This window comes from Lynx canadensis, chromosome D3 (genome assembly GCF_007474595.2).
Source record: "Lynx canadensis isolate LIC74 chromosome D3, mLynCan4.pri.v2, whole genome shotgun sequence".
Classification (NCBI taxonomy): Eukaryota; Metazoa; Chordata; class Mammalia; order Carnivora; family Felidae; genus Lynx; species Lynx canadensis.
Genome location: NC_044314.2, coordinates 48,084,951 through 48,107,734, shown reverse-complemented (window position 1 = coordinate 48,107,734; position 22,784 = coordinate 48,084,951). Strand labels below are relative to the sequence as shown.

Below are 22,784 nucleotides of genomic sequence, written 5' to 3'. Positions count from 1 at the left end.
AAGAATCCAAGGTGAGGGCTCCCTTCCCATGGGCTAGAATTAGTGTGCCTTGAACTTCTTGCCCGTGTCAAGGGATGTGCACCCAGGCTTTCTTACGAGCTTGTGCAGGTGTGGGACAAAATATTAAAAATGAGTGATGGGGCTTGACACCTGTCAGGGGTCAGACATCCAAAATGGAGTCTGACTCTTTGTTACAGGGTTATTACAAGTAGTTCTTGAATGCAGGAAACATTTGTGCACAGCCTCTTGGCAAACATTGTGCATTTATGTACCTAAGAGTGAAGTTGTTGAGTGATATGTTTGACTTTGGTAAAAGCTGCCAGACAATTTTCAAAAGTCATTGTACCAAATTACACTCCATCCAGTATCATTTATGGTTGTACCACCACTGGTTTATCCATTCTGAGTTGTGGGTCATTTGGTTTATTTCCAGTCTTTCTGATTACAAATAGTGCTGCTGTAAACATTCGAGTGAACGTTTTGTGTGATCCTAGGTTTTCACCTCACTTGGGTAAATACCTAGGTTGTTTTGGTTTTTAACCTCCAAATATTCATAGTTCTGCAGCTTGAAGAGTTTTTTTTCTTTGTTTCCACTTAGAACCAAATGACCCTGAGAGGACTTGTACCACACCTGGGCAGATATGTCATTGTCATCCATTTTTATCAGTCAGCGCACCCAACATTTCCCACGCAGGTGTTTGTGGACGGAGGGCGGCAGTGGGCAGGTGAGCTTCAGGGAGCAGGCGCCATGGCTGATTGCCCGGCTCGTCCATGCCTTACTGTGACAGGAACTCCTCTCTTGCTCTGCCCCCAGGTGTCTTCCGTGCCTCTTTTTGCCCCCACACACTTGGCTGCAGGGACCAAGTGATTGCTGAAGATCAGGTTGAGTTTGACATCTCAGAGCCAGAGGTAGCTGTGACTGTGGAGGTTCCAGAAGGAAAGTCCTTAGTGTTGGTATGTTCTTCTTGTCCCTCAGTTTGCCTTGGTCAGCCATTCAGTGTGCCTGTTTGGCTCATGATGACATCTCCACCAGGGAATTGAAGTCATATTTCTAGAAAAATGTTTAAATTTTACGGCTACCTTTTACCAAAAAAAAAAAAAAAAAAAAAAAAAAAACGAAAATTAATGTCAAAGGAAATTAGAACAATACGTAAGTGAACAGGAAGAGAAAAGTCCCCACAAGAAACTCTGGTGAACAAGAATCTCACTCTACATCAGCCCCTCCTCACTCCTCACCTGACTGGTCTCTTTCTGAAGCATGTAATACTCCTTTGTTCTTGAAGCTTTCTTTTTTGGGCTGCCATAGCTGTTTCTCTCATTTTGTTCTCAATTGCTCTAGTGTTCCTTCAGTGACTTCTTTTTCCTTTGTCCCCGTATGATGGCATTCCCTTGGGTTCGATGCGAAGCCCTCTTGTTCTGTCCTTTCTCTGTGGATACTACCATCTGTACCCATTGATTCCATTCTCTCTTCTGGGGGAATGACACCACATCTCTGAATTCATCTCTGATATTTTCTGAGCTCCAGGCCCAGTTTGGGACCATCTACTGCATATCTGCATAGCCAGAGACCTTAGGAGTCCCTCAGACTTAAGCCTGTTACTTGCACAGCCCCAGGTATCCCCTACCCTGTTCCTTACCTTGGTTGATGGGATCATGGTCACTCAATGCCTGTAAAGGCTTCCAGAGAGCCAGGTAACATTGTCCAGGCCCTGCTGTGTGACCCTCTAGTTTCTTCCTCATGCTTCCTTCTCTCTCTGAGGATGCCATCTTCCTAGGGACAGGGACCTGGCTTTATGCATTTTATATCCCCTGTGCCTAGAACACCACCTGGCACATGGTGCTTGGCAAATGCTTATTGATTGACTAACATGAGGGCAGTGAGCTCTCTGTAAGCTGTAAGGTGGTAAATAGTTCACAAAGACATTTGAAATTTCCTATAGCATTTATTACTGGAATAGTCTGATCTGTAGTAAGAGTAAGAGAGCCGAGCAGTACTTTTAAAGCCTAGGGCTGCCGTTATTCATGCTAAAGTGTCTGACATGATGTAAATTCCAGGGCAAGCCACGGTCCGAGTTTCCCCCATTGATCCTGCCATTTTGGTTTGTTCACCTTTAAAAATACAAATTGCAACCTCTGGAGATCCAGAGCCATCCCAGGCATAGATCACATGGGGCCCTGGCAGTCCTAACAGGCTCCTGCTCACCCCTTAGATCTCCTATCCCCACACAGCACTAAGCCTGCCGCTTCTCTGAGCAGGCGCTCTGAGGGACCGGCCCCGGCCCATGCTGTTCCTTACATAGGGACGTGAGTTGAGCCTTTAACACTGGCTTAAAGTAGTTCTTGTGATTCTTTTTTTTCGTAAATCCTGTTTCGGTTGGTCTTGGGCTTAACAGTAAAGAACATGGATCTTAGTGAAGAGAAAAGATAATGAATAGCTGTAGGTGTGCCCTGCTGTTGGAAATCCAAAGACACGCTGACAGGTTTCCTTTAGGTCCGTGTTCTGGTGGTGCCTGCGGAGAATTACGACTACCAAATACTTCACAAAAAATCAGTGGACAAATCATTTGAGTTTATCACCAATTGTGGAGGAAACAGTTTTTATATTGAGTAAGTATAACTTTGTGGAGATTCAGAAGGCTCTCCCACATTCCCACTGGGAGCAAGGCCCAGGGTGGGGCTGGCCTTTGGGTCTTCTTCTTCCTGGTGCCCAAGGAGGTGGCAGTGAGTCCTGGGTCTGGAGCGGGAGGTGCTTTTCCTCTGCATACACCATCCCACACCAGACCTTGTCCTGCATATCTGGGCAAGGTTACCGTCCTCAACATCGATCTCTCCAGAGGTTCACCCTCCAAGCTGCGATTCATGGGCTGCTTAGGAGTTTCTTGGCCTCTTTGCTGCTTCCTGTTGTCCAACTCAGATTCCTAAAAGACAACCAGAAGGGGTAGTTTCTACTGGGAGAGCACGTCAGCCCGGATTCTCCCTCTCGTTTGCCATCTGATTGAATGAGGAGTGTCACAGAGAGGTTGACTTCCCTGTCCCCTCACCCTGTGTCCCTGAATGCTAAGAGCCTAAGATATTCCCGAGTATCGGTTCCCACTCTTCACTTCTGCAGACACTCCCTGCCCCCTTGGAGGCTTCCTGAGGGACCCAGGAGTTCCAGGTTGCCCTGGTAGGCAAACGTCTCCTGTACAGAAAATATTAAGAGTAAAGGCCCTGAAGTCAAATAGCTATGGGTTTGAATGCCTCCTTGGTCACTCTGTAGCTCTGTGGCCTTGGGCATGTTGCTTAACTTCTAGAAGCCTCAGTTGCCTTATCTATGAAATGAGGCTTAGGCCTAACTTGGGTGGTTGTGAGGTTGAGACGTAGGCAAAACTTCTAACACACAGCATTCAATAAATATAGGTACTTTGCCTTGCCTTCCTCTTCATTGTTATTGTTATTGGTATAGACACATATAGGTATAATTTTTTTGGTAACCACTTTATTGAGATATAATTCACATACCATGGAATCCATCCTGTAGGTGAATTTTCACCCTTTTATTTCAGCTATCAAAAGTTCCCACCAGCCAGTCCTGTGATGTGCTCTGGAGTGGATGGGCACAAGGAAGGGTGGCTGTCACTGGCTGTGAATCCAGGGGTGGGATAGTCTCTCATTTCTTCCCAGACTCCAAAGCCAGAGCCCCGTCCCTAAAACACCCTTTGGTGGAGCAAGAGGGAAGGAGAGGTTGGGACTCTTACTGGGCATGCCTCCCGTGATAATACCGTGAGTTATTTTGTCTTCACAGCCCCCAGACGGCCTCTGGATTCTGTAAGACCTCTGCCAGATCCCTGGTGGCCCTTTACCACAAGGGTGCACTGCCCTGTGAGTGCCACCCTACTGGGGCCATCGGCCGTCACTGCAGCCCAGAGGGCGGGCAGTGCCAGTGCCAACCCAATGTCATTGGGCGACGGTGTACCCGCTGTCGAGTGGGCTACTATGGATTCCCACACTGCAAGCGTAAGTGCATGTTTGGGTCATCCAAGGTTGTCTCTGGCCCCAGGTGGGTGATGGTCAGCTAGGGCGGGCAGGCCTTTTTTTTTTTGAGAGAGAGAAAGAGAACGAGGGAGGGATTGAGGGAAAGGAAGAGAGAGGATCCCCAGCAGGCTCCACGCCTAGCATGGAGCCCAACACAGGGCTCAGTCTCACAGCTGTGAGATCATGACCTGAGCCAGTATTGAGAGTGAGACACTTAACTGACTGAGCCACCCAAGTGCCCCTAGGGCAGGCTTTCTTGAATTTCACTGTCCTGGAGACTCACCTGTCACCTGGAGATCTTGTGAAAATGCAGATTCTTATTCAGGAGGCCTGGGTTGGGGGCTGAGAGTCTGCATATCTTTTAAGGACTCAGATGATGCCCATGCCGATGGTCCATGGACCACATTCTGAGTAGGTAGGTTCTAGAAGAGAAACATTTGTTTTTCCCATGTTATGGGACCCATGCACTTGGCAAAGCAAGTGAGTGTAAAGAGCCTTAAGCATGGAAATATTGGGAGGCTCAATCCCTCTTCCTATCGGAAGCCCCTTCAATTTTTGCAGCCTAACCAGAGTTCAACTGAAATAGGAGGAGGTGGGGCACCTGGTTAGCTCCGTTGATTAAGCATCTGACTCTTGGCTTTGGCTCAGGTCATGATCGCACGGTTCACAAGTTCAAGCCCCACATTGGGCTCTGTGTTGACAGCATGGAGCCTGCTTGGGATTCTCTCTTTCCTTTTCTCTCTGCCCCTCCCTAACTCATGCATGCATGTGTGTGCTCTCTCTCTCTCTAAAAATAACTAAATAAAACTTAAAAAAAAAAAAGAAATAGGGGGGAAGGGCCAGGGTCACAGGAGCATAGTACTGTCTGAATGGGAAGCCCAGGGAATTTTATCTAAGAACCATCTTGTGGCCCGAGATGCTGGGTCAGCATAAGCCATGTGCAGTGAGAGGTCCTGGTGTAGTGCACACAGAGTCCTCTCCTGGAGATCAGCCGATGCCTAGTGGGGGTCCTGCTGCTGTATCATGCCCTGACCTTGAGCTCAGTGCACTAGGGTGATGTGGAGGTACTTCAGGGAGCCTGTGAGGAACAGGACCCTCTGACGAATGAGAGGTGTCTCATTAGAATGGCTTGTAACTGCAGCTAGGTGGGTTCCTTTGAGTACCTGTCTCGGTGCCAGTGGGTCCAGCTGTGCTTCACACTGTGTCTGCCATGAGCAGGTGGTATGGTTGGTCTTGACTCCAAGAAAGATACCTTTCAGATCTACCATGCGCAATAATGGCCATAGTAAAGAAAAAGTGAGACATTTCTCCCAGACCCTTAGAAGCTTCTGGAAATCCCGGTAGTTGGTGAAGTCCTGCTGGTGGCCAGGCGGTGTCTAACCCTTATACCATGTCTCTTTATTCCCTGGCCAGCATGCAACTGTGGCCGGCGCCTTTGTGAGGAGACGACGGGGAAGTGCCTCTGCCTTCCCCACACGGTCGGGCCCCAGTGTGAGCTGTGTGACCCGTATTCCTTCAGCTTCCACCCCCTGGCTGGCTGCGAAAGCTGCAACTGTTCCAGGAGGGGCGCCATTGGAGCGGCCACCCCGGAGTGTGACAGGGACCACGGGCAGTGCAGGTGAGCTCAGGTGGATTCGCCTGTTAGGGCCTGTTATAGGAAGATGTCATCCGCACGCTCCGATCACCATTACTTCCCGTGTCTCACAGCTCCAAGGACTGCACTGTGTTCACCTCAGGGTGGAGCTCCCCACCGAATGGGCTGTGGCGTGTGGAGTAGCGGTCCCCTCGGACCTGGGGAGCCTGGGGAGGTGGATGGCCAGTCGCCTGAGGTCACACAGCCTTACCCATTCACTCCAGCGTTGTTCTCAGTGTGTCCCATATGTATGCATAATTAAGTTACCATTTCTTCTACTGTGTCACCTTGTGGTGAGCACTAGCCATTTGTATTTAGGTTTGGGCTCCAAATCTTCATTCTAGGGTAACCAGGCAGGTTTGTTGAGGACAGTGCATGCATGACAAGGTCCAAAGCCCCCAGGCCTGCCACCCTGTCTCAGATAGGCAAGCTCGAAGCGGGGTTGGGGCCTCCACAGTGGGCCTTGGTTGGGGGTAGACAGGCAAAATAGGTAGGTATACTCTAGAGAGCTTGACCTGAGAGTGGGGCTGTGTGGGGACTAACCGAGAGGTCCAGCGACTGATAAGAAACAGTGGCTGACGTCAGCTCCCGCAGACACTGCGTTGCTAAGAGGTTCTGCTCAGCAGGTTGAGCTCTCATTGGAAACTGGAGGCCAATGTCATCTGATTGCATGTCGTCAACCTGATCTCAGCAGGACTGGTGAATGGCCACAAGGGATGAAGGCTAGATCCAATCTCCTAGGAGCACAAGCTGGAAAGAGTGGAGCAGGAGGTTATGTGGCAGGAAGACTGAAGCAGAGCCACCACATTCCAGGCCCGCGTGGCAGTGTGCAGGAGCAAGCAAGCGTAAGGGGTGTCACCCGCCCTATACTCCCACCCATGATGGGGAATGGATGGTTTGGAGTCCGTGCCTGTGATATGGGTGCGACAGGCCAGACAGCGGCGGGGGCACGGTTGCTACTGGTGGCAGGCATCCGTGACTGTAGTTCAAGAGCGGCTGTGTTAGTTTCCTGTAGCTGCTGTAACAAATTATCACAAATCGGATGACTTACAACAATAGAAAGTTATTTTCTTATCGTCAGGCTAAGAGCCCAAAATCAAGGTGTTGACAGTGTCATGCCCTTTTTGAAGTCTCTGGGAGGGAATCTGTTCCAGGCCTTTCTCTTACCTTCTAGTGTTGCCAGCAGGTCTTGGAGTTGCTTGGCTTATAGATGCATGACTCCAGTCTCTGCTCTTCACATTTTCTGTGTTTTGCTCTTCACATTCTCCTCTGTGTATGTGTCTCTTATAAGGACACAGTCAAATTGGATTAGGGCCACCTTACTCCTGCATGACCTCCTCTTAACTTGACTATGTCTGCAAATACCCTAGTTCCAAACTTCTCAGGTCCTGGCGATTAGAACTTGAACGCATCTTTTTGGGGGAGAAAATTCAACTGTCTATAGCAGCCTAAGGAAGGACCCTTGACCACACTTTTAATTGTTGCCCGGGTGCCTAACAGCTCCTTTGTGCTACAGGAAAGGAAGCTGAGTGACAGCCTGAGTCATGAAACATTCTGAGTCTTTAAAACCACAGGTGTGAGTCCCCCTTGAGTCAGCTCAGTTGCTCATTCTTCTCAAACCAGGAGCCTAAATTGAGTGTGATTTGCACAAAGAATTTGGAGGTGATATTCAGTGTTTTCTCACCACCATTAGTTAACATTACAACAGGTTCTGTTCCCTCCAGTACTTAAGCTGTTCTCTGGAAGGAAGTCAGGCACTTAGTTCATTACTGAAGATGCTACATTGGGTGTCAAATGCGCCCATGGGCCTGTGAAAACGTCTGACTTATTTCCAGTTAATTACTGACGTAAGAAGACAATGGCACTTAGGGTGGAATCACAGACTTCCACCAGCACCTGTAGGAATGCAGGAATGCTAAAGAACAGAAGACACACTGTGCCCAGGAGATGCTTATAGGCTTGTGGCTGGAGAAGGTGGAGAAGCAGGAAGCTAAAAGGACCTCTCGGCGCCGATCACGACCCAATGAACTTTATAGACAGGAAAGAGAGAAGCAAAAGAGGTGTATGATCCTATGACTTCGTTACTGACCTAGATTTGCTTCTCCAGGGAAAATTGCCTCCATTCCCCCTCTTTCAACCCTTGGTCCAAAAAAGTAGCTGGACAAATGCCAGAATCATGTAGATTTGCTCTCTCACATGGCCATCACTACCTCATTTCACCTGGGCTATTTGGTATTCCTTTCCACATCTCCTCTCCTGACCTCTTTATTTCATATAGCTGGCTTTTTTTCTTCTATTCTTTCATTGATGGGTGTCATTTTCCCTCTGGAGGCTAACAGCCCCACTACACTTTTCATCTTGTTCTTTTCTACCTCTCCCAAAGGCCTTCTTCCCTCAAATAGCAATTTTTGCACTGTTATTTTCTACTACTCCCTTACCACTGGCATCTCCCTTTTTATGTTCCGTAGCTGCCAGTCTCCCTTTCTTGAAATACAAAACCCTCTTATAGACAGCAAACTGACAGCCAGTCATAAACATTTAATGCCAGAGCTCCAGAGTATTTGTAAATAAAATGTGTGACTCTCAATGGAAACATCCACAAGGATAGGGAAGATGGAATATTTCTCTCCATGAAGCCAAGACAGCAACACCAACAAGGTCTTCCATCTTGGTATGATAAGTGGTCATGGAAGAATTAGAACAACAGTTGAAAGACAGTCTGTTGCTGCTGAAACACTGTCTAAAACACACACAAATATCCTCAGATATCTCCTAGAACATCCACCAGACCAAAGGAAACCATAGAACTAGGACTGGCTTCAGAAAAGGAAATCCAGGGTGTTATAAAAAAGGCAAACAGATTGAATTAGGAATAGTTATTTTCATTTTAATATATTTGAAGGACAAATCAAAGGAAATAATTCAGTGCCTTTTTGTGGAATTGGTTTGTGTGAATCCTTCAGCATGAAGAGTATCTGACAAATAAGCAGGATGAACGAAAGGGGAGGTCTTAGCAATAAAATCCTCTGCTCACTTGGAACACCTGGGTGGCTCAAGTCAATCAAACATCCAACTTCGGCTCAGGTCATGATCTCACAATTCGCGGGTTCGAGCCCTGTGTTGGGCTCTGTGCTGACAGCTTGGAGTCTGGAGCCTGCTTCGGACTCTGTGTCTCCGTCTCTCTCTGCCCCTCCCCTGCTCATGCTCTGTCTGTCTCTGTCTCTCAAAAATAAATAAATGTTAAAAAAAAATCCTCTGCTCACTCAAGAGGCATAGCAGGAATCTGGAGATAAAAAAAAAGCCGAGAGAACAAGGTTTTGTCTGAACAGGATAAGCAATGCATGACCTAGAGGATGTGAAACTCAGGGAAGAGCAGGAGAGGAAGATAAACAAGGGTGTGCAGAATGGTTATCAGGGAGGGAGAGTGCTGGCCGAGGATGGAGCCCAGGATTCTGTAGTGGCCTCAATCACAGCTGTGTGAAGAAACTTTTAAAGTCCTAAATACTGAAAACATTATAGTTAAAACTTACTAAGCCACAAAATAAGTGTGTGGCAGACCAATAGAGTCCTGTTTTTCCATAATGACTACTTCGGCTTTTCTTTCGAAAGCTGAACATACAAGTAAAAAGTTTGGGGCTGGGGGGCACCTGGGTGGCTCAGTCGATTAAGTGTCCGACTTCGGCTCAGGTCATGATCTCACAGTTCATGAGTTTGAGTCCCGCATCAGGCTCTGTGCTGACAGCTCAGAGCCTGGAGCCTGCTTCAGATTCTGTGCCTCCCTCTCTCTCTGCCCCTCCCCTGCTTGTGCTCGATCTCTCTCGCTCTCTCTCTCTGTCAAAATAAATGAATGAATTAATTAAAAAAAAAGAGTCTGGGGCTGAGATGGAAGTTTGGGATTGGTTAGAGTAACTGAGGACCCCAAGGAGTAGGCGTGGCCACCCAGGAGGAAGCACCAGGTGTGGGTTCTGCAGGGGGTACCTTTGTTTCATTGTTGAAGGCAAAGGAACCAAGGAGATGGAGAAGCAGTTTTCAGGCAGGAGGCAGAGAGGAATTCTCTGTCTGAAAAAGGGAGAATTCTAAAAGGGGATAACTGGTCAACAGAATAAATTGCTGCAAACAGAACCTCACACATGGTTTCTCAATCCTGCTGCCACAGAAAAAGGAAATCAAGAATACATTAAAAGTTGGAAAAATGCATTGAGGCACCATCTGTGATAGATAAATAGATTTACCATAATATTTTAGGTAGAAATTATAAGGGGTGTTTAATAAAGTTTCACTAGCCAATGACAATTCAGGAGATTGAAAAATTCCTAACTCAGGACAAAGGCATACTGTGTAGTTCTGCCCAAGCCCAAGGAAACATCAACAGGAATGGGATCTCATTGGCCTGTATCACACCTAAACCAAGAGGTGAAATTGGTTCTCTTGACCTTACCAAAGAGACTGAAATAACCTGATGGGATGACATATCTCTCCATGATCAAAGTACATTTATCATGAAAGGGCCCTTGACAGATAATGCAAGAAATACTTTCAGTTTATTATGACTATAAATTGCACAAATTGCTCATGGTAATTCCACTGTTTATGCTGAAAAAGCTCTGGATTACCCAAAGGATTATTTTTTTTAATATGAAATTTATTGTCAAATTGGTTTCCATACAACACCCAGTGCTCATCCCAACGGGAGCCCTCCTCAGTGCCCATCACCCACTTTCCCCTCCCTCTCACCCCCCATCAACCCTCAGTTTATTCTCAGTTTTTAAGAGTCTCTTATGGTTTGCCTCCTTCCCTCTCTGTAACTTTTTTCCCCCCTTCACCTCCCCTATGGTCTTCTGTTAAGTTTCTCAGGATCCACATAAGAGTGAAAACATATGGTATCTGTCTTTCTCTGTATGACTAATTTCACTTAGCATAACACTCTCCAGTTCCATCCATGTTGCTACAAAAGGCCATATTTCATTCGTTCTAATTGCCAAGTAGTATTCCATTGTATATGTAAACCACAACTTCTTTATCCATTCATCAGTTGATGGACATTTAGGCTCTTCCATAATTTGGCTACCAAAGGATTATTTTTTAGAAAATAATAGAGGGGCGCTTGGGTGGCTCAGTCAGTTAAGTGTCCAACTTTAGCTCAAGTCATGATCTCATGGTTCATGAGTTTAAGCCCCGCATTGGGCTCTGTGCTGAGAGCTCAGAGCCTAGAGCCTGCTTCAGATTCTGTGTCTCCCCCTCTCTCTGCCCCTCCCCTGCTCACACTCTGTGTGTCTGTCTCTCAAAAATAAATAAACATTAAAAATTTTTTTTCTAAAAAGAAAACATTAGAGAAAAGAATGATCTTCTCCTCACCCCCAAACAAAATTTCCTGATGGAAATGAAGAATGTGTTTAGAGGAACCTAAAGTTCATGTGAAGGAAATGATCAAAGATGTCTGGAACTTGCAACAAAAAGTAAAAACCTTTCTCAGTGATACAACAGACTGTCTTGCAGTTGTACAAATTATCACAGATCACAAAACTTAAACATTGGAATTTTCAAATTTTATTTCACTGTTTGTAGGTGTTCAAGTTTATCATACTAAAATAAAATGAAACTTACAAATATTAATCTACTTTAAAATAAGTTACAAGAATAATTGTAGCAATCCACAATACTCAATCTCTATTTAATTAAAACTGTTTAGGGGTGGCTGGGTGGCTCAGTTGGTTAAGGACCTGACTCTTGATTTTTGGCTCAGGTCATGATCTCCTGGTTCATGAGATTGAGCCCCACATCAGGCTCTGTGCTATCAGCAAGGAACCTGCTTGAGATTCTCTCTCTCCCTCTCTCTGTCTGTCCCTCCCCCACTCACACTCTTTTTCTCTTGCAAAAATAAATAAATAAACATTTTTAAAAAAACTGGTGTAATTTTAGAGACAACTGAGAATAAATTAAGTTGGAACTGTAAAACTGAGCCCTCGACTCACCTTTGTCATTAGCTGACTAGAAGACTGAGCAAGTTACTCTGCCTCGCTGGGTCTGTTTCCTAATCCATTAAAAGTTTGGTAAAATTATCACTACCTTTCTACCTAAATTTAAAATCCTGTTCTAATTCCTCTTCAATCTCTGATTGTAACACAGAAAATATTTTAAAATTATGTTGTATAAATGCCAAAAAATCCATTCTTTTGGCTGACCCTACACTGAGTTCTTAAAGATGCTTCTGTTGATTAAGATTTTGTTTTTAGTAGCAATGCTAATTCAATCTGATACAAGACCATGAAAAAAAACCTTTGCATTGCTTTTAATAATGGAAGATTATGTCATCAGATTCTGTGAACAGAGGAGCTAGAATGTCCTCAGAAGATTCTATCAATCACTGAAAGATACAAGAAGCTGCAAATCACTGCTTTAAAGAACTAGCATGATGCCAACCCCTTTCAGGCTATCTTGAGATCAATTAAAGGAGATGGCAGTCCACCTGGATGTTCAGTGAAGCCACCTGTACAAATGCGCCTTTTCAGAAGAGCAGGAGCAAAAGGAACACCTTTCTGGCAGGGGAGGGATCTCTATCTAGGCGAAGCCTCACAGATTTACCAAATGTTTGTGTTAGATGGAGAAGTAAAATACCAGAAAAGGTCACAGACTTGGCATTCTTGGAACAGAAGTGCTTCTAGCTAGGCAGAGTTCCATCGGCCCTGCCAACTCGGAGAAGCAATTCCTTTGATGCAGTTCATAGGAATGGTAAATTCCAGGCAGCTTGGGGGGACACTGGGACACGGTGGCGAGCAGGGCGGATGAGTCTCCTACCACGGGGATGGAGCTCAGAGTTTTTACCTACATTTTCTCTGTCTTCCTACATCTTCTGTAACACCAGTGTCTTCCTCCATACCCTCTGAATGATCTTTGGCTGTGTCACTGGTTCACTATCCTGCTCCCCAGCCTGAAAGGATGCGTGGTGTGAGTTTGCACAAGGTTGCATCTGCCCTGGCACTCACCATTTGGGTGATCTGAGTCCGTCTCTTCTCTCTCTGCCTAATTTCCTCGTCTATAAAATAGAGATGCTAGAGGCACCTACCTCGTGAAGTTCTTTAGAAGATTAACTATGCTGTGCAGAAACCCTTAGAACACTACCCGATGCACACTAGCCCCAGTAAGTATTAGCTATTATTATTGTTTGCCAAGTACTTGCCTGTCTGCCTTCTTCCCTCTATACTTTGTCCTCCTGAAAACCCACCCATTCTCCTGGCTTCTGCCACCCCCTCCTGGATGATTCCAGATCCAGAGCTTCAGTCCTGACCCTTGATGGCTAGCTTATCCTACCTTCATTGTACATCAGTTCAACCTGGGTTCTTTTATTGCTTAATTTAGGGGACCTCAGACAAGTCCCCTAAACTCTTAGAGCACCTGTCCCCTCACATGTATAATAAAGTGTTATATTAGATGATCTTTTAGGGCCCTTACAACTCCCAAACTCTTCCAACTCTGATTCCATATCTGAAACCCCTGCCATTGTCCTGCCTTTCAAACCATTTCTGCCTTAAAATTTTTTTTTTAATCCTACTTACTGGTAGTGGTCTCTTCCCGTCCCCAAAGCCTGAATCCCAGTATCATCTTAAAATCAACTCCTTTTCCCTATAGTCAATCAGTTGTCAAGTTCTGGCAAGATATGTATTATCCCTTTTCTTTCCACGGCTCTCTGCTGCCACTTTGGTTAAGTTCTTTTACCCCCTCATATTTAAATGATAATGGTGGTCTCCTCATTGACCTTCCTTTTCCTGGTTTACTGAAGCACTCATTCATTCATTCATTCATTCATTCATTCCTTTTTTGGCGGGGCGGGGAGGCTTAACTGAAAAGGAATATGCTAAGTACACAATTATCCTGGGATTTAAAAATCTATTTTCCCCATAATTTTGTCACTAATACATAGAACTATTAATCTAGTCTACGTAATGTGGATAAATGCATGTATGTTTATGATTTTATCTTCTTGGTATTTTAACTCAGATGAAACATTTTCTCAATTACTGTGATTTTTTTTTTTTTTTGCCTTAAATTCTATTTTGTCAGATATCAGCATGTTTTGTTGCTCAAACTCTATCTAGCACCGTCTCCAGTTTGGGTGCTGTGCCTCATGCAGAAGGTACACATGCCTACTAATAAGAAGTCATGGTCTGACGGGGAACCTGTAGCAACCACTAGTGTGGCATGGTGAGGGCCATGTTGTGTGCAGGTTGCCTTGGGGACACATGGAACTGCCAGGTGCCACTTTCATCACATCACTGCACAAGAACCTTTCTCAACAACCTGATAGGATAAAGACTGGCTTTCGTGGTAATATGGCCCCCACCTACCCTAACTTAAGCCTTTTTTCAGCTTTCTTCTCCGACTTGGTTTTCTTACTTTCCTCTAAACACTTTATATGTGTTCAGTTTTCCAGGTATCCGTTCTCCTTCCCCCTCTTCTGTTACGCATATCCTTCAAGCGTTAGTGTTAAAAGCACAAACTGGGACACACGGGTGGCTCAGTCGGTTATGCGTCCAGCTCTCGATTTCAGCTCAGGTCATGATCTCACGGTTTGTGAGACTGAGCCCTGTGTCGGGGTCTGTGCTGGCCTGTGCGGAGCCTGCTTGGGATTCTCTTTCCCTCTCCCTCTACCCCTCCCCGCTCTCTCTCTCTTCCTCTCAAAATAACCATCTTTATGAAAAAAAAGCACAAACTCAAAGAAGGCATGAAGCCTTCTATGAGTCCGCAGAGATATCCTCATCATCTCATTGCCTAAATGAGATGCTTACCCATCCCATTTCTCACATGATTACCTCACTTTCTGCATCTCTGTGTTCTCAGTGAAAATGTGCCAAGGTCAAGACCCACTTACTCTACTTTATCCCCTCCCTTCTGCATCCCCTAACACAGGGATATGTGTATAGAAAGCACTTAGTGATTATTGAATGAATTGATGACTGAATAAGGTAGACTTTGGATTCTAGATTACGACTGGGGTTGGTGTGAGTGTGATATTAAGAGACCCACTGTATTTAATGAGTAAAGGGTAGAGTTCACTCTAACACCTGATTTTCTAGCTGTTTGTGCAACACAGCAAGCACCCACACACGCGCAGATGTTATATAATAAGGTCTGGCTACAAGCCCATTGCCTTAGAGATGAATTCACTTGACCCACACCCCCGGTGCCGCCAGTCTGCACCTCCAGGCAGCCTCCGCTGGAAATTTCTTGCCTTTGCAGGGAGGGTAGCTCCTTGGGTAGCAGAGCATCTCTCTGGAGAAATGTGTCAAGGTCAGGATGACTTGAGGTAGTTTTTAAGAGATGTTCAGCCAGACTTTCAAGAGGAAGTTTCCTTTTTATTCCCTGTTGTCATGGCACCACCAAAAAGTCATTTGGCTGCTTGTTTCTGCAAATGATTCATATGTTCAGTGCTCAAGAATCCTGATATCATATTCTCCACGTTTTGGTTAACCCTTCCCTGTCGGTCCCACCTGGGGTCCTCAGGGTCAGCTCACAGGTCCCTGCTCTTCTCACTCTGCTTAGCTTTTTGCTTTTTCTCGTCCATTCTTATGCGTTCAGCTGCTGCTTGGGTGTGGAGTGAGGCCCAGAGCTGTACCTTCCCTCACTGACGGGCCACAAGCCCTCAGCCCACCTCTCCTTGCCACCACATCATCTCACAGCATTCTGAAATAATTAGGCAAGGAATGATTTTGCTTCCGTTTCTCTTTGTCTCAACAGGCAGCTTCCACAGCTGCCCTCCCTGTAAAATACTCCAGGACCTTTGTTCCCACTCAAGGGAAAATATAAAAAATAGGCTCCTGTCTGCCTGTCCTTGTCTTCAAGGCCCAGGTCCAGGTCATTTGCTCCAGGGGCCACCCTCAGCCTTGTCCACCAGTGGCGTTCAGCGTGTGAGGGGCTCGTTTGGCACCAGCATCCAATCAAGGCACCCATAAGCCAGAAGCCCTGCACCTATGCTAAAAGAAGCAAGGACTTTGGCTCGACAAGGTGCTCAGTTGGCAGTTTGTAACAATAGCACTGTCTTCGCACAGCATCCTTTTCTCCTAGGCAGGTGGAGGAGCAGAGCCTGCCCAGCCTAAGCCATCTCCAAGCTCCTCTTGTGATCAAAGTTGCCTTCTTTCTGAGGAGTTTAGTGGGGGGGGGGGGGGTGTCTGTGCTGTCTTCTTTCCCATCTCCAGACCACCAGAATCTGTGCTCCCATCACTGCTCCTCCCCAGAATAAGGAGTCATCTGGGACCAGTCTTTTTTTTTTTTTAAACTATTTTTTTTTTTTTTTTTTTTTTTGCTGGAGTGTCTGATTGCATTTAGTCTGAGTCACAAGAAGAGAGCAGGTGTTATCAATCAGGCCTAGGAACCCTCTTATAGTGAATGCAAACGTGTGTTGGAAAGAGAGAGAATGAAAGAAAGGGAAAGAAGAAAGGGAGGGAGGTAGGAAGGAGGGGAAGGGAGAGAGAAGGAATGAAAGAATGAAAGGAAGAAGAAGGAAAAGGAAAGAAGAAGCGAGGGAGGAAGGAAGAGAGAAAGAAAAGGGAAGGAAGGGAGGAAGGAAGGAAGGAAGGAGAAACAAGAAAAGAAGGAAGTCTGTGAGTGGCCCATAACTTACCCAGCTTTGAAGAGGAGTCTCTGACTCCCGCAGTTTCTGTTCCACCGCACTGGAGTGAGGACTTGAAGCAGAGTGTTGACACTTTCCACCTACATTGCTATAGGTGTGATTTGGAATATTTGCTTCCTTCTGGAAAGAATTTCTGCAGGTGTGTAAGATAGGGAGGAAGACCAGGGGGATGGGGCTGGGAAGAAATCGCAGGGACATCTGACCTGCAGCAGCCCTTGCAGGTAAAATGAATTTGTCTTTTTAGGTGTGCTAAGTGGGATAACGTAGGGACTCCCATTTGCTCCCCTTAGCCAATGCCATAGCAAGAATAATGGGAGCAAATTCTTACGTGTGGTGCACAGTACTCTTCTAAGGCTTTCCATATATTGTTTTATTAATTCTCACAATAATCCTACGAAGTAGATATTGTGATCTCCGTGTTTACAGATCAGTAAAACTCCGCTGTAAAAAGGTTACTTTGCTCAAGGTTCTATATCCGGTAAGTAAGCCAGGTGGGATTCAAGGCTGGGCTGCGTGGTCCCGAGTTTGTGTTCACACACAACATTCTGTACTTGATTATAAGCAGGTATTTGCCAAAGGCAAACTTTGTGGGACAGAAAGTTAGATTTCTCTTTTTCAGGATGGTCCCTGGGGTAAGATATTTTAATAGGTTTTTGGGTAGCACCTAGTGGTAAAATACTTCGTGTCAGATTATACTCCCAATGTTATGATATAAAGCACATTTTCTAGTACTTTCTTTAGACCCACGAAGAAAAGATCAGCGTGTGGATCCTGCCAGACGTCAGCCATGGAGCCTCAGTGATGGAGCTGGCACCCACTCCCTCTCCCTCTCTTCACCCCGCGGGGTGCCGGGCTTCTCAGTTCTGCTGGCAGCTCACTGCTCTTCTCACTCCGTCTTCTTCTGTGCCTCCCCCTCCATTCTTTGCCTCACGTGCACAGATGTGTGGATGGCACCCCGCTCCCCACAGAGCCTTCTTCGGAGCCCAGGCGCAGGGGCCACTGCCACCCCAGGCATCCACTCGGGAGCCCAGTCTGGATGACTGGGGGTCTTCCTTGCCTTCCCGCCTACTCTCCCCTCATTCAGAACATTACAGGCCCCAGCAGCCTCACCCCAAAATAGCTTGGAACCCATCTCTTCTCTCCATCCCAAATGCCTTTGCCCTAGGTGAGCCCCTTCTCCCTCTTGACCTCCGCAGCCTGCTGCAGAATTGGTCATCTTGACCTCCATCCACACAACACATCCAACCACGCTCTTCCTACCTTAAAACTTTTCTAGATGGCGATTCCTTGTCCAAGAGCTTGCCGTGGTGCCTCATCTATCTCCACAGGGGTCCTGGGAGGCAGCAGCTAGCGTTTCCCCTTTCACAGATGAGAAAATGGGGCCTTAGAAAATTATTAAGATACTGTATCTGCTGGGTGCCAGAGCTGGGATCAGTGCTCCAGCCAGACTGCCTTTGGTGCACAGGGCTCCGGCCCGCTGCCACTCCACCGGACAGCGTCACAGAAGCCAGCACCTCTGTCCCCGTGAACCGCCATCCTGCCTCCCTCTTCAGCTCATGGGTCAACTTTCTCCACTCATACGTGTGCTCCCTGCACACACCAGGCTGTTCTTCTCTGTTATTTCTGTCTGGAACACCCGCCTCCACTCCTACCCCAACGACATTTGCCCTTTTAGGTTCAGCTTGCACATTCACCTCCCTCCGGGACCTGGGTCAGAACTGCTCCCCAACCCCTGCTGAGAACCCATGTGCATGTTGTCCACATTTCTGCCCTGCCACCTAGGCTCGGGGGCTGCGTCTGTCCTTGCACCCCCAGAGTCCCAGCACGAGCCAGGACCCAGGGGTGACATCCAGGATGCGTCCTCCTGACGCTTTGTGGAAGTGCCTTTTCTCGGCTTGCTTTCCATTCTGCCTTGGGCAGTGAGCCCCCACGGGCAGGACCTGTGTGTTTAGCTGGTTCGTGCAGGAACTGCTCTGCTGCTGTGCAGGTGGACTTCAGAAGTGTGTGGCCAAAGACGATGAACACTTTTGCTCCTTTGCTTTGGGTCTAGGTGCAAGCCAGAGTCACAGGGCGGCAGTGTGACCAGTGTGCTCCCGGGTTTTACCACTTCCCGAGTGCGTGCCCTGTCATTGCAACAGGGATGGGAGCTGAGCCAGGGGTCTGCAACCCAGGAACCGGAGCTGTGCTTGTGCAAGGTGAGGCAGAACACGTGATGCCAGGGACGCCAGCCACTGGCCAGTGAGGGAAGTTCTTCGTGTCGGGTCATGCATAAAAATATGTGGGAAGTGGGACTGACTTGCAATGGATTTCCACAAGGCCTGTAGCATTTAATAGTTATTATCTCATTTGATAGAAATAGTTACAAGGGAAGACCCCGCCTATCCTTTGACGAAGATGTAGACCTTAAGAACCAGAAGACTGATCTGGATCCTTTCCAGAGAAGTTGGCACTGAACTTTAGTCTATAATTTCAAGAGGTTCAGAGCTTCCCCAGAAGCTTATCCTGACCCATAGCCTAAAGTTAATAATCTGCTCCAGGACATTCCTGCCAGGTACTAAGGAGACCCCTAAGTCCCAAGCATATGTTTTGAGGTGGTAGTTAGTGGAATGAACCAGCCCCCCCTCCCCATACTGTGAATCCTTATGGTGCTAGTTCTCTACCCTCAAGATGCCAAAGGGCACCTTGTGAAATTGAGGAAAATTCTGTCTTTCACTTAAGCGTGGTAGGAATAGTTTAAACAATTAATGTGATATAAAAGCTTAGCAGTTATATAACTTTCCATGTTCTGTTAGCATCTGCGTTCTAACATCTCATATTGGCATAATGCGTGGAGTAGCTAATTGCAATCCGGGAAGCTTTAGAAGAAACCATCATCTTGTTTCGCGTTTTATTTCAATAGGGAGAACGTGGAGAGTACGGAATGTAATGTGTGTCGAGAAGGATCCTTCTACTTGGACCCAGCAAATCCCAAGGGTTGCACCCGCTGCTTTTGTTTTGGAATAAATAACAATTGTCACAGTACACATAAAAGAAGAGCTAAGGTATGTATGGAATTAGCGTTATGTTTTTATTTAGTACCTCCTAGGGCTTGGGGAAATTTATATGTTACTTTGTTAAAATTTAAGGTTCGCCCCTCGCCATTCCTAGGCCTGCGCTGTTCTTTCCCACAGATGTCCTCACGCTCAGTTACCCCTCATTTGGTCAGGTCTCCTCAAGGGTCCTTGGGCTCAGAGGGGCCTTCCCTCACCACTCCTACGAAATAGCTCACCCTGCCCGCTCTGTATCCTCACCTTTCTTCATGTCCTCGGTAGAATTTATCCCCTCCCCTGACATATTATCCAGGTTAGTTCCTAAATTTAAGTGTCTTCCCCAACGCTAGCATATAAGCTCCTGATATACTCCCAGCGCCTATCGCAGGGTCTGGAATATAATAGATGTTCAAGAAACACTCATGAAATGAATGGAGTTTGCTGTTCTTCCTCCCACTTCTTTTTCTCTGCTTCTTTCTCTTTCTGTTTTACTTTCCATCTCGCTTATTTTTACCACATCTTTGGCCAGTTTTTAAATTAACTCCATGAAACTAAAACTTTGCTGTCCTTGTTATTCCTTGAACTGGCAGTTTTGTGCTTGCCTTCTTTGTGTGAGTAATGTCTTCTGTCTAACAAGGATTCAAGGAAAAGTTATTTTATATATTTCCTTGCCTGCCTCCCAAAGGAATGTAGGCTTGTAACCTGGGGGAAAAATTAATTTGTAAATCCACCGATGTCTTCTACCCCCAGGGGAACCCAGAAGCATTATTTCTAACCAATGTCTTGTCAATTCCTTTTTTTTTCCCCTCCCTCATCTTTTAACTCTTGGCTTCCTTTATGATCAGAAAAATATTTGGTCATAAGGATTCATTAGAGAAAAATAATGATAGCAGGCCACTCTGTTCGTCTCATGTTTGCTAAGGAGCTCACCATTAAAATGTGCCCACAGCCCTAGTTATTATTCCCACGCTTATTTATATGTGATTTGAACATTTATCAAATAGCTACTAAATGTCAAAACCAGGATGTGTGCTGGGGCAAAGATAAATTCCACATACTGTGATCCCGCGGTCTGAGCATTCTAGTGTGATGGGTCAGAGGGAGGCAGTGGCAGGTGAGGATTCTGTCATGGGGAATCCAAGAGCGAGCTCAAGAGGAGGCATCAAAGTGAAGCTTTTGAAGCAAGGTGGCCACCCCCTGGTCCTTCTATTCTGCATAATTCAGCCGTCACCAGAGAAGCTGCAGGCGTACATTTCCGTCGTTGCTCTTGTGTTCCAGTTTGTGGACATGATGGGTTGGCGCCTGGAGACAGCAGACAGAGCAGACATCCCTGTCTCATTCAACCGGGCAGCAGCAGTGTTGGTCGCGGATCTCCAGGAGCTGCCCTCAACCGTGCACAGTGCGTCCTGGGTCGCACCTCTTCCTACCTGGGAGACAAGGGTAACGGCGTCCTGTTGTCCCTTCTGAGCCCTCCGCCGGGCCTCCTTCTCCACTGTGTGAGCATCACTTGACTGTCTGGAAGAAGCGTCAGGAAGTTCAGGCTACTGAAACTGAAGAAAGAAATTAGATGAACTACAGTTGCAGAAGAGACGTGGCTCCTCTGCTGGGAGGGGCTTATGAGCCTCATGTACCCCACAAGTGTTAGCTCACCAGCGAGGAAACCACGCACTACGTTTTTCTCCACTTTTGCTTACCCATTAGATAATATCTGTTGCAAATGGACACGTGTGCTTTAAAAGCCAATGGTAAGCATCTTTGTTTTTACAGCAGAAGAAAGGCTCCTTGTCAGGAAAACAAAAGCTGACAAGGACTCATGAGTTATTACAAGAAGCAAGGAGCCGGTGGCACCTCAGCCGTCATTAGCAGAGTCACATGCAGTTAGCTAGACGCTCTCAGGGAGTGATCAAGCGAATGCTCTTCCTTTGCTGCCGGGCCCATGACACTCATTTCTGACAATGGAAGTGTGGGCTTCCTGTAGAACCAGCGGCAGGTAGCACATGCACTTGGTAGCAGAAGGTAGAGCTTTCCAGAAGGTGTAGATTCCACACAGCCGGCTCAGGTGGCACCATATTCGCTTAGAATGACTACATACTAGGGCCTTGTTGGCCTGAAGGCTCTAATTCTGTCTTCTAGTTGAAGGACTTTGGGTTTTGACCTTTGAGTTCGGGGAAATGTTGCTTCTCTCATATGACCCCTCTTCTCCCTCACTTAATACCCCTCTTGGCCTCCACACAGTGAGCCCATGCATGGGTTATCTTATTACTATGCAAACAATTACCCCCAAACTTTGCAGCTTAAAGGATCAAACAGTTATTATCTTGCCCAGTTTCTGTGGATCAGGAATTCAGGAGTGGATGGCTCAGGGTCTCTTATAAGGTTTGTAGTCAAGATGGCAGCCAGGACTGGAGTCATCAGAACTGGAGGCTCCATTTCCAAGCTCACTCATGTGGTTGCCACAGGCCTCTGTTCCTTGCTGGCTGCTGAGTGGAAGTCCTCAGTTCCTCATCACCTGAGGCTCCATAGGCCACCTCAGGGTCCTTGTGACATGGCACCTGGCTTCCCCTAAAGTAATTGGTAGAAGAAACGAGACAGAGATAGAGATGTGGAGCGAGGAGAGAGAGAGAGGAGAGAGAGGGAGATGAGGGAGAGAGAGAGAGAGAACTCAAAATAGAAACCATAATCTTGTATAAACCTAATTGCAGCAAAAAACATATCCTCCCTCCTCCCTACTCTATTGGCTAGAAACCAGTTACTAAGTCCAGCCCACACTCAAGGAAGAGAACTAAGCTCCACCTCTTGAAGACAAGAGTATCAAAGAATTTATGGACATATTTTTAAAAACCACTTTAGCCCATCAGAAAGACAATATTTAATCTCATAGGATGATTTAAGATGTCATCCTGGAATACTTCCAGACTCTAAGATCATAACTCTGTGGACTTTGTCAGTTTGCAGATTCTAGGGAACGTCAGTGACTGAGGGCTCGGTAATGGTGTTCTCCTCCCCTGCTCCAGGTTATTTCTGTTTTCCAGGAAGGGTATTTTGTCCTGCCCCGCTCTGAGGTGATCATTGCCTCTTATTTTCATCCTCTCAATTACTCCTTTCTTGATTGGTTTTCATCTTAAGGGTGGGAAGTGTCAGGAGCAGAGGTGAAGTAGCTGTCACAAAACTGTGACTTCATGCCTCCACCATGATCATGCTGCTTAGGTGGCATTGAGAAAAATCTGTATACCTACTGGAGCAGTCAGACATGGCTTCTGTACCCAGGGAATGTATGATCACTTAGGAATGCACACCATCTGCTCTTGGGGGAAATTTTTAAAAAATTTTGTTTCTAGATACTCATTTTTGTAACTGATAGATATTAACCAGTTCTGTCATTTAAACAAGAAACCAGTGGCCTAGATTCTTAGGATAGCTATAGGTTAAATGAACACTTTGGTTTAGTAGTCATCTAGAATAGAAGGATCTTACTTGTTTCTGT

General features: G+C 46.4%; 1 protein-coding gene across 1 annotated transcript in view; it reads left to right on the top strand.

Moving 5' to 3' along the window:
• Positions 1–22,784, top strand: part of LAMA3 (laminin subunit alpha 3) — a 220,555-nt gene that overhangs the window by 93,446 nt on the left and 104,325 nt on the right. The window contains exons 26-34 of the mRNA XM_030335815.1: positions 599–725; positions 815–954; positions 2,492–2,607; positions 3,785–3,996; positions 5,428–5,632; positions 16,698–16,749; positions 18,322–18,509; positions 19,171–19,312; positions 20,579–20,740. Of these exons, the coding sequence (XP_030191675.1) occupies positions 599–725; positions 815–954; positions 2,492–2,607; positions 3,785–3,996; positions 5,428–5,632; positions 16,698–16,749; positions 18,322–18,509; positions 19,171–19,312; positions 20,579–20,740 (1,344 nt within the window). The remainder of the gene's footprint in view (positions 1–598; positions 726–814; positions 955–2,491; positions 2,608–3,784; positions 3,997–5,427; positions 5,633–16,697; positions 16,750–18,321; positions 18,510–19,170; positions 19,313–20,578; positions 20,741–22,784) is intronic.